Here is a 12,313-nt window from a genome sequence, read left to right on the forward strand (position 1 = left end):
CTATCACAGGGCTACACTTAGAGACAGACAACCAAGCACACTCACATTCACACCTACAGACAATTTAGAATCACCAATTAACCTCCACATGTTTTTGGACCTTGTGGGAGGAAGACGGAGAACCTGGAGAGAACCCACACTGCACTGGGAGAACATACAAACTCCACGCAGAAAGATCCCGTTCCCCCCACCCGGCGACCTTCTTGCTCCGAGGCAACGATGCTAACCACCGAGCCACCTTCCAATCATTCAAAACTATTTAACAAAAAATATTTAACTTTAAATTTCTGAAACCTGAAAACAGAAGAAGCTTTGCTTAATTTTCAAATTTGCAATTCTGAGAAACAAGTAGATTTTACTTTCAAGGGAAACGCCCTGTGTTAAAATGTTTAGGACTTCCTGAACTAAATTTTGGTCCTGAAATGTGGAAAAAGCCTCCAAACCGCTTAACGCAACTCTCAAATACGTTGCTTGCACATGCCAACCTGTTAATGTGACAACATGCAGTTTAGACTTGGGTTGAAAGTTGTATATAAATGTTACAAAGTCCGACCTATTAGGATTGCTGTCACCACGGAGGTGCCTATTTAGACATGACGCCAACACATTCAGAGATCAACAGAAAGGTGTGCATGTCTGAAAGGGGCTTTATAGTTTCCACAGGTATAGTTGTAGGGTTGTCTGTAAAGTGCCTCACTCTTGTGGAGTACAGTCCAGGTCCCCCTGGATCCTCACTCTGCTCACTTCTCTGAGGTTTCGACCTGACAACGTTGCATGGTTTCTGCCGTGGAACGACACGACACTGGGTGTGATGGAGGAGATCTCTGGCCTCTGACAGCAAAACACACACAAATAACCAGCTTTAATACAATAATGCTGGTGTTATAAACTCTACTGAATGTGAATAAGGTGGGTTCAGACTCACAGAAAAGTTTTTCCCGAAATCCATCTTTTGGCAAACGCTGTCCTGCATCAGGAAATAGGAAGAAATTCAGCAGATGCTCATGATAGTCACTGTACAGGTACTATTACAGTTGATCCAGGAGTTAACGACAAGTGGGCATAAGAAGTTACTCAGCATGTAAAGTCAGGATGGTCTCGGTGTTGCTGGAAGTTGTTTTCTCTCTGTTCTAAACAAAGTTAAACCCAGTCTTTAATCCACGAGGCAAGGCTGAGTATAAAGGTCAATTCCAAGCATAAGAATAAAAAATATTAATTTTATAATAAATCTGAATGAACAAAGTCAGTCTTGCTCCAAGCAATGCATGTTTGGTACTGCTGAGAAAGGAATAACTTAGTCTGAGCTTGTGAGGAAAATTACAAACGAATCCTCTAATTCTCATTAATTCTTCTCTTTCTAGCAAACTGCTTGATATCTTGTAACTGTTTGTGCTGACGCATGTACTGTTTGTATTCTGTGGTACACAGAACAGCAGTTTTTAGCAGATAATAAATATCTGAATTTCAGAATATCTTTCACAATCTTCAAATGTCTCAGAATTTGACAAAGTTAGATTGATGCTGCACATGTACAACATGTAAGAAGTGTAGAAAAGTCTGCATTTGATAGACATAGAAAACATGCAGCATTACATTCCCCTCTCCTTCATTAGCCCAGGAACAGCCGCTTTTGCTCCATCCACATCCAGCCTTGATACACTGCTGGCACCTGAGGAGACAACAAGCACATGCTGGTGGTGATCAGAACCACAATAAAACCACTACTATGGATCACAGTGGCTTCAAACACAACAAACAAAGAAACCACTAAACCGTACACGTCCTGACAGGTGATGAAAGAGTCTCAGCAATAAGGATTTATGAACTTGTGTCAATCATGATCATTTCTACACTGATCCACTTGACTGAATGTGCACTTCAGCTTCAACCTCTGCTCTTATTGAAGATGTGATTCCAGCAAATGTCTTTGAGTTCTTGAAAAAATTAATGGACTTACAAAACAGAACTTGGTGGTCCACTGATGCCAGAGCAGTTGGTGACTTCCAGTTGTTCCAACAGATGCGTTTTCCCAAGTCTCATCTTTAATACGACAAGAAGGCCTGTAAAGCAAAATCAATGACATGAATGTCAAAGTTCTTTCATTGTTTTGGCAATACACGCGTTGTAAGAACATATAATGACACGGACTTGTAAAGTGTTAGAGTCAGATCCTACTGAAGGAACTATATGGAATCACATGTGTGTCAATGGAAAGTAAAAACCTGCATCTTGCAATCAAGTTATTTGTATAATCATGTAAACTGTTGTTCTTTTACTTTTTCCATAATATGATACATTAGGAATACAGTTTCCTCCGCTGCTTTCTCTCTAATCAGACTTTTGCCATCACTGTCTACTTTGCAGTCACGCTGCATTTGTGCTGCCTGACGTTTCGTTTGCACTTCTGATACAACCCTCTCACATGGGCAGGTTTCTTCAGGGGTTTGTTTCTATTGGATAATATGTTTTCAAGGAACAGCTCATTGTCATTATGTCTGCCTTTTTTCATCTGTTTGCCTCTTTCCTGCTCTCTCTGCTCACATATATTGCAGTTTAATAATGAAATGAATCTGTTACATATTTGTAACTGGTCTGCACTGCTAAGATCCAGATTTTATAACATTATTTGACGAAATCACCACACACATAAGTTAATGACAGGAAAGCAAAACCTCGAGCTTGCGGGACTGGTATCCAACTGTATGGAAGGTAGCTCAGGCTTGTCCAGTACGTTGCTCTATTTTTTGCTGGGTGCCGTTTTAAAAAACAAGTCGCTGAAGGGGTCTGAAAAGTTGCTACATCAAGCAACAAAATCGCTAAGTTGGCAACAATAGCTGCAATGACGCATTGAGCTGTCACTCAAAAACTCAATAGCCAATGGGGATGCGTGCCTATCAAGCCCGCCTACCTGTGTTCGTGTCAGAAGTGCAAACAAAAAGTCAGACACCACAAATGAAAGAGCCATCAGTGATGGTGTGTGTCCATAGCGGGCGCTAGACAGTGTCGCAACATATGATTGACAGGTGCTCACCTATAGAAAACCAATACAGGCTCCGCCCTCTTACAGCCCTACAAACGCTGCCTGCACCTGATTGGAAGAAGGCTTTTCTGATGGTTATCTTTTATCTGGGCTCAAGACTAACTTTTTCAGTAAGGGCAGTTGGTGGCACCAGCACATGATTTAGCCGCCCCCTTCCACCCCCCACACCCTTATTTTGGAACAGAACAATTCATCCAACTTGCATGCTGATGATTAGCTGTCTTTTCAAAACCTAGTTTTGCACTGATGTAAAGATTGCCAGTGATTACAGACTTACAATTTGTAAAATATTTTAATCCAAAAATATGTTCCTTTTGACCCACTCTTTATCTGATATCAGTCCCATAAACTGGTCAGGCTTAACTCCTTCCTTGCAGGCGAAGGTAAATGCTAGCCAGGCAGCTGCAGTTCACGCAGACAGCTGTGAGACCAAAATGTTGTTGGAAAAGAATGAAATAACGCATTTTGCTGTCAGATGTGGCTGTGTCAAAGTGATTTTTGCCTATATGGNTCATCAACTTGATGAGTCCAGTCATTGAATCTGAATCTACCTATGAGAGCGTTCACATGAAAGAGGTGGTTCCCACCAGGAGACGTAACTGTAATCCTAAACCAATGACAAATGTAAAACTGTAACTGTCTGGTTGTGCAGCTGCAGCCAAAACCAGGAAGGAAAGCTGGCAACAGGTTGTGGACAGTGTAAAGGTTTGGTGATGGTTTATCCATGTCACTACTTCATATAAGGCACAGTGTGAGGAACGTTTAGATCATGTTTAAGTTGCCTCGATGTCAGCATTCAGCTAAATGATCAACATGCAATACAAGATTGTATAACTAAATTACAGATGCAGTCTCTTTATGTTCCTCACAACAACCTAATCTTAGATTCACTGTGATATTCTTGTGTGTCAGAAAGTCTCAGCCTTATTGTTTCCTCTGCTTGGTGGTGGGAAATGGTTTTGGGAGCAATAAGAGAACAAATATAGAAAAAAACATTCAAACCAATAAGTATGTTTAACAGAAGTCTTTAAAATCAAGATGTGTGAGGATTTAGAGCTTCATCAGTCTCTGTTTTTAGGATTATATCGATATACAAAGGCCTACAGAACGATGAGGTGGCTTTGAAATTGCAGCTCTAAAAACTCCCGCCCTCCTCAGAGACATCACAGTAATGTTCATCTATTATCTGGAACATAACCTTGGGAGCAGGTTAGGTGTTCAGCATGATCTCCATAGTTACCTTGATTATGTGAACCACGATCACAGTCCTGAAACCCAGAGTTAAACCTGAAGTTACCTGCTAACCCCAAATCCTGCTTCGTAGCACAGAAAGAGCGTGCGAGACTGGAAGTTTCTATCACCTCTAACTTTCTCTCTGACCAATCGTTGTACATGGAAATATTGCAGAATTCAAAAGCACAGCTGCCGTTTTTAATTCATGTGTATTGTTAGTTTGTCAGACAACATTGCGGTTCCAAAATCAGTAGTTTAGCAGAGCAGCAGCTTGGGAATGGCTCTGAAGTGACTGCTGCTTAACGTGCAGTCTTAACAGGTTGTTTTAGTCACAGGTTCAAACTCGCTCCATTGTCTGATGACAGAAAAAGAAAAGAATGGAACTGAACAGCTTTATTAAGCATTCGGCTGTATTAAAATGCAACACATGTGAGCACAGAGCCCAGAATAATAGCTAAAGATGTAAACACCCGCTCAGTCTAAACTTCACTGAAGCACAGCAGGTGACATGAAAACACAATAAAAGTCAGTCCTGGTTAACTGGTTCTAAACCAGGCTGATAGTTTCCACAATCTCTGAAGGTCCCTCAGCTTTACACAGGCCTGACCTGTGGTCATACAGTCAAAGCTAATGGTCATGTTAGCCACATTAGCTACACAATGTGCAAACACGAAGCATTTTCCTGTTGTTGTGGTAACATTACCATCATTAATAAAAGCAATCCACTGGCTCTTCAGTTAGTCAGATGCTTATATGAATTCTTGCAGCCAACATCACAACATCTGAAGTGTTTTTTGTGTCTGTGTATAACAGCCACAGAAGACAATAAAAATGGACTCACACCATGTGGGATGTTGAAGGGGGGAACAGACTTTGACACAACACCACCTACTTCCTTAGTTTTGGATTCTAATGCATTCCCTCAACAAATGGGATGCAGAAGCATAAGTGTCACATAGACGATCCTCATGAAGGCAGAATGCAGCCTTGATGGATGTCTCTACATGAGCTGATCTTTTCAACCCTTCAACAATCAGAGGACATGTTCACTTCGCCCTCCAAACATCAGATCACCATTTAAAACATAGGCTGCAACTTTTTGCATGTTCAGTAGAGTACAACAATGGTGACATCTAGTGTCAGCACTGAGACGCTCTTTCCTCGTGTTCATTTCATGCACTGAAGATCCCTGACTATAGACACTGTAGGTTTTACTACACTGGTAGTAATTTGAACGAAATGTGGCAGAAGATTTATTTTAGCGGCAACCTGCAGTTCCTTAAATATCCACTTGAAGCTGTCTCCAGAAGCAAATCAGTCCCTGTTAGTGTTTCCCAGCCAGACCATCCTCTGCACTGACAGCACTGTGTTATCGAGCTGTGAGCTGACAGCGATGGACACTGGCTAACAGTTTGTTTCTTGTTTCATTCTCACATTTTGTTGCACTCGACCACAGAGAGCTGTCTGTGGCACGAAACTGCAAACTACACAGGAGACAACTTCAGTCTCTAGTCTGTTCCTGTGGTTTGTCAAGAAGTGTTGTTGCACAGACAGCTGGTGTGTTTTATCACGTCTGACCTGGTGAAGTCATAAAAGTGGACTTTTTCTACACCACTAACGCTGTCAGAATGTTTGAACAACAGTGCAAAAAACTATAGATTCTCCAATGGGAATGTTTTTTTAAGATGAGGTGATAATAATCGCCTCTTTTCAACATTTTAAACACCCAAACCATTCAGTCAGTTATTACAGGTGACACGTGACAGCGCATGTTAGCAACACGTTGGTAAAATGTGGCCGAATCGTACATCCTGTAGACATGCAGTTACACACTTACTGTAAGTTGGTTTAGGAGGTAATAGAGCTGCGATCAAACCAGAAACCACAGAATTCATTTGTACATTCACACTCACATGTCCTATTCTGTAGCTTTAGTGACAGTGACTCTTTAAAAATCAGAGTATTAACTCGTATATCAGAGTAAACACTGTAGATTTTACTCTGGAGAAATGTGTAAAGATAACACCAACACTTTATCGTGAGTGTTGATGGGTAGAAATGTACATTTTTATCACAGCACAGGAGACATTAAAGAGAAAAGTAGTTCAGGTCCGTTAGTTGTCAGCTGAATCGTTGAGCAAGCTTCCCTTTGTCCTGACGTTTCTTGTGTGTGTGAGCAGCATCAGTAATCCACACATCATGCTTAACAGCAGACCATGGAAATGGAAAATGATCATGAGTCACACATTGATGTTTCAGATATAGAACTGACCAAGAGAGAGCTGCTCATTCACATCTATAGTAAGCAACACACATGTCATCATTTCTGCTTGAACTTATAAAATAAATATTCCACAAAAAAAGATGTCTGCATCAACCAAACCATAGAAAGTTCTACCGACATGGTTCAGCCACCAACACAGAGTCTGACCTTCTTTTCAGTGCAGCCTGTGAGGCAGATCTAGAATCATCATGATCTTTACATCTGTGCTTTTGACTGACTGTCTCAACAACTACTGGATGGATCACTCTGCAGCTTGCAGGCATTCATGACCTTTGTGATCCATTAAGTTTTCATGTAGCAGCACAATGAGGGGAAAGTTTAAAGGCTCCGGTTCAATTCTTCACACAGNCTGACATAATGAGAAGTGGATCATATGAGCATCAATACCTGGTTTCTAAATGGCACATACACATGTTTCTGATCCACTTGATCCAGATGAATTCTGGGAAACACTTTGCGGTCGTCATCCACTCTGTAGAGCACCGTGGGACAGGCGCTGCGATAGTTCCTGTCCACAGCCAGCTGACAACAACAACAACAACAACAACAACAACGGAGCTTTGTTAAGTTCCTGAGAGACTGTGCTGCTGTGCTGTTAAATATTAAAGTTTGAACTGAAAATTGTGAATTCTGTCCAATTAGAAGCAAAAGGATTTGACATTTGTTAAAAGAGATAAATGTCAAAATAAGAAAACGATAAAAATGCAAATGTCAAAATGTATTTCATCCATTTGTTCCTCTGTTTATGACCAAGTGTTGATGTTGGACAGTCAGCAGACTGTAGTACCACCTGTGAGCTCATAAGGTTAGTTTGACCTGGTAGATAACCTGCATTATCTATGACTCCATGTTAAGCTTCATAATGTTGGTTTAAATATTTCTAAACGTTTGTTATCAACAAATCTCATGATAGACTAAAAATAAGTCTGTCTCTTTTATCTTCCCTACAACTTCATCATGTGGCTTTCAGTGGCCACACGCAGTCATGGACAGATATTGCAATTTTATTTACAGTTAAACAGTTTCAAGTTCTGCTTCAGTTCAGCACTAACCGTGTAATAGATTTAAAACATATGATAGAGCATTACCACATGAGATACCATTAAAAGCGTGACCGTTACACAAGGAGAACGGCATGGATTTGTACAACCACTTTCACAGCAGTTAAAATCCTGATTAAACCCTGAGTTAGACACGTTTAATAACATTTCCGAAATCGCAGGATTCTCTAAATGCACTATTTAAAGTTGCAATTTCGATTTTAAATAAATAACTTGTTCAGCTAAAGTGGCTGAAAAACAGTCTTAAATACCTGGCCACTGCTGCTGCTTTATGAGGAGTAAATGGGATGCAGACTGGATTAATACACATTGAGTTTTCATAGCAGCACAACAGCGGATACAACATTGGGTAAGAAAAGAAATGTTGCCGCAATCAATGGCTGTGGTAAAAAAGTAGCAGTCAAGCTACATTTCTTAGGTCTGACCACCAGCTAATGACGGCATCCACTAAGACCGTTGAGAAAAGCTCGATTCACTGATGCCTGTCCCTCCTAATGGACAGGCTGTTTTGTCCTCAGACACCACTACAAGCTGACACCAACACAAAACTTTTTTTTTTTTTAAATGTGTCAGAAACGTCACATGGTTTTTGTCACTGCCACTGTGTTGCCTCACTTTGTCATTTACCAACATGCAGGATGTGATGCAACCGTGTTTGTGCTGTCAGTGTAAATGGAGAAGTAGGAATGCGGTGGTGATGTCTTCACTGTGACCCTCTTCAGCCTAAAACTCACCCGCGTAAGTTGTGGACTTTTTCAGCCATTTTAGTCACAACACTCTTTCTGCGTCTGCATTGAGCTTCTGCTTTTATGCTTCCAAATGAGTTTAAATTGGTTCGACCTGCTTCATTTATCAACCCAGTAAACTATGAATGATGACAGTGAACTCATACTCTCCCACCACGTGAGGTTTCACATCAGATGCGATCTCATGAAAATAACGGGCACATGATATGACAAGTAGTTGTCGGAAAGTAATATTTCATAGATCATGCTTGTGGCAAACTCTGCTCTTTGGTCATTTTGGTTCTTATTTAATGCTGCGATTCAATGCGAGAGAATCCTTGGCACCACATCCGCTTTAAAAACATGTCTCATTTGGTACATCAACTTTAAATGCTCAAAATCAACACATTTCATTAGTTTGTGTGTGTCTGTGTGGTGCAGTTAGTCATAAGCCCGCACTGCACGCACTGCTGCAGCATCTTACTACCATCTTTGGCAAGATAAGGCAACACGTGCTTGGTCATTCTTGCAACATTTTCTCTCTATAGTCTTCCACTCCAAGCTGCATTTGTCAGTGAATCGATGGAAAAGCACTTCTTCTGCTCCGTAACTGTGAGAAATACACTGAGAGGGTTTCATGAACACATGAAAGTAACCTCAGCATGAAAGAGTCCATTGTGCCGAGCAGAGAGCTGCTGCGGAGTTTATCCCGGACTTCTGCTCGGTTCCCTAATCATGTGAGCGAGCGCGTATAAAGAGTCTCTGCAGAATATGAAGTGTTTTTAATTGAGGAGATGGAAATAACTACAAGAGATGATGTGATAGAGGAGCGGAGGAGGAAGTGAAGAAAGCAGAATAATGTGAGATGTCGGTCGTTATGTTTCTGGCGCCAGCAGAAGATGGTGTGAAGATTTCCAAAGACAAATGTCATCCACAATCAATCAGATCAAATCCAGTGATAGCGTGAATTAAATAAAATTACATGGTAGGTTAATTTTAGGACTCATGTCGGGACACAAAATACAATTTTTGTGTCATTTAGTTGAACTACGTGTACAGCATGACACAGCAGACTGACGAGTGAAGAAGCATCTTCTCTGCGTCTTTGTCACGTTGACATTTATAGACACTAGTTTATTAAGAGCACAAAGCAGAAAGCCCTCTACACAGGATGTCATCTCTGTTTCCGAAACACGAATTCTAAGCACTTCTTTTTTTCTTTCGCCCCCCCAGTATCAGATGCATTTGACTTTCTACACTCACCTTGATGAGCTGCCCATCTGCCGTCCCAATGAAGAAAACCACCCAGGCCTTGTGCCTCACTGCCAGCACAGAGGTCATGTTGTTCTGCCTGAAGAGCACCGCCTTCGGTTTCAGGGTCTTTGGCTAAGAAGCAGAAACACGCCGATCATCAGATGTAGGATTTATAAATACCTGGAAATTCAAACTTCACATAGAAGTAGCCCATCACTACTCCTGTTGCCAAGTCATCACAGCTATGTGAAACGAGTCATGTTAATTTGGTTTTGTTTCTTATTTTATATGAGGTGCGACAAGCAAAAGTCATTTGTGTGGGTGCACATCACAGTTATTGTTATTTTTGTTTACCTGTAGTGTGTTGTTTATAATTCAACACCTGTGGGGGCAGCACATCCAGCAAGTTTCCTGACCATAACTAATGTAAATACTGAATGATTGACTGGCTAAAGACAATGAAACAATCACATAATGGTGACAAACATGACAAACAGTGTTTCATCAAGACAACTAATACACTGATAATGAATTAATTGAGGTCATTTGAGAGTACAGTTATAACTGGCATTTGAAATATTTTATCTCTATCTCTACAGAAGACTTATGATCTGATTTCTCATCTCTAAAAGACATTAAAACATTATAAATCCCACTTTTGCTTTAGTTAAGCCAAGCATCATTGAGCAGAACCTCGTTCCTTTTTCGTATCACCAACAGACAAGACATCTCTTTCAATAACTGACTTTTTCTATGCTCGAAATGACCTTGTAGAAATGTTTGAGATGATGAAGAAGCTTGAATTGAGTTTTATCTCAGTTCTGATGCAGGTTCCCTCTCATATTTATGTTTCCATCTTACTGTAACCCTGCGTGTATTTTTAAAGCACTCTGCAGCTGTTAATATGAAAAAGACAGAACATAACACTTAGCAGCAGGACTGCTGTGATAGTTTATCTGTTACACGTGGACCCACCTTCTCTCCTGGCTTGGGTGCAGGAGGGTAGAAGTCTGGATTTGAGTCGGTCTGTCCTCTCACATCAGGGCTGATGTCAAACACCAGCAGCTCCGTGTTGCTTTCTCCTCCGTCCACACTGAACACTCCGCTCCACAGCACCGGCTGCTCCCCCGGGATGACCGAGGAGGCCAGCAGTCTGCTGCCTTCACCATCAGACGCACTCAGAGTCGCGCCCCGCATCGACCTCATAATCTTCGTTTTCGTTTCGCCCTCGAGCCAAAGGAGACGGACTCTGTTGCTCTCACCTTGTGGCAGCACGTTGGAGAGCAGATATATGACTGAACTGATCTGAAATCCGTCCACAAACTCCACACCGCCTTGACTCTCGATCACATATTTGCCTAATCCGTCATTGAGAGAAAATATTCCTCCGCTCTGTCCCTGTTTCGCGTTATGAAGGTTGATAGCTCCTGAGTCAGATCTACATCTACTCGTTTCGTCTTTGCGCTGCTGGACCGCAGTCAGGATGTAAGTTTCAATCCCAGTTGGAATCATCTTCACATCCAGCAGAAAGCCGACGGAGCCGCTGCTGCGCCTCAGCGGTCCCACCTGGATGTGTTCCCTGTACAGCAGCTTGGAGATGTCGTGCAGGTCCAGAACCTCGCAGTAGCCGCACTGGTTGTCGGTCACCCCGCAGCTGAACACGGACTTGTTCGCCACAAACGGCAGCAACATGTTGACGCTGAAAGTTGCGTTCCAGACGTCCGTCTCAGAAACCCGGTGAAACTGCTCATTCTCCGGCTGGTCCGCGGCCGTCAAGATCCCTCTCTGGCTCAGACTGCGGACCAGAGTCAGGTCGTGGCTCAGCTGGTACAGCTTGGTGTCTGTGGCGACGTAAACCCCGCTGGTGGCCACTGCCAGGTGACGGATGTCTCCATCAAAAAGGAGGCAGCGAGCCTGTTGTCCCCAGAGAACAGAAAGCAGAGCGAGCAGCAGGATCATGTTGTAGCAGCGGTGGGACACTCACACACTGAAGGTCTGCATGGCACTGCGCTCTCCGNAGACGGATTGTTCCCCGTCACGAGCACCGGCACGGGAAAAACCCTACACAAGCCCCGGCACGGGAAACCCTCTCACGAGCACGAGCACGGAGAATCTCTGCACGAGCACCTGCACGGGAAAATCACCCTCTTGCACCACCACCACAACCAGCGCCCCCACCCAGGATTCCTCACCTGCCTCCTAATGCTCCACACCCCCTGGATTCCCTAAATAAACCTGTTTTTCCCCTTAACCCCTCTTTCGTTTTGGGCCCCACCACATGCCGAGCGGCTCTCAGCCGTAACACACTCCAAGTGTTTCACTGCTAATATCACATTTTAAGCTACACACTTTACATCGGTAACTTTAAATACGCTGGAGTCAAGATGCAGATAAATATTTGTGCACTAAAGTAGTTCTTTTTCACAAGCATGATTTAGGACATTAGAAAATGTAGCTCTTACTATCTACTCCACCATAAGCAGTGTTACATTTTATCGTCATCGCTGAGTGCTCACAGCATTGGTTTGCTGGTAAAACACTGTGGGGAAAAGGAACTGCTCTGACAGACACACATCTGTCACAGAACAGGACAAGGTTCTTGGAGACATTGTGCTTTTATAACCTCCCAACAGTAAACAGCTATGCTTTGGCTCCACTCTTAAATGCATAATGTTAGCCGTTTTATCTTGTGGTGTTACATGCAGTGGAGCGTGGT

The 12,313-nt window shown here is 42.5% G+C and overlaps 1 protein-coding gene across 1 annotated transcript in view; it reads right to left on the reverse strand.

The window, feature by feature from the left end:
• The window catches only part of plxnc1 (plexin C1), a 35,669-nt gene extending 24,062 nt beyond the window's left edge, over positions 1 to 11,607 (reverse strand). Inside the window, exons 1-8 of the mRNA XM_008297956.1 lie at positions 10,573 to 11,607; positions 9,607 to 9,729; positions 6,945 to 7,079; positions 2,423 to 2,450; positions 1,958 to 2,060; positions 1,594 to 1,669; positions 926 to 967; positions 698 to 831 (exon numbers count right to left, since the gene is read on the reverse strand). Of these exons, the coding sequence (XP_008296178.1) occupies positions 698 to 831; positions 926 to 967; positions 1,594 to 1,669; positions 1,958 to 2,060; positions 2,423 to 2,450; positions 6,945 to 7,079; positions 9,607 to 9,729; positions 10,573 to 11,556 (1,625 nt within the window). The 5' untranslated portion in view covers positions 11,557 to 11,607. The remainder of the gene's footprint in view (positions 1 to 697; positions 832 to 925; positions 968 to 1,593; positions 1,670 to 1,957; positions 2,061 to 2,422; positions 2,451 to 6,944; positions 7,080 to 9,606; positions 9,730 to 10,572) is intronic.
• Positions 11,608 to 12,313: the final 706 nt, after the last annotated feature.

This window comes from Stegastes partitus, unplaced genomic scaffold (assembly GCF_000690725.1).
Source record: "Stegastes partitus isolate 25-593 unplaced genomic scaffold, Stegastes_partitus-1.0.2 Scaffold1261, whole genome shotgun sequence".
Taxonomy (NCBI): Eukaryota; Metazoa; Chordata; class Actinopteri; family Pomacentridae; genus Stegastes; species Stegastes partitus.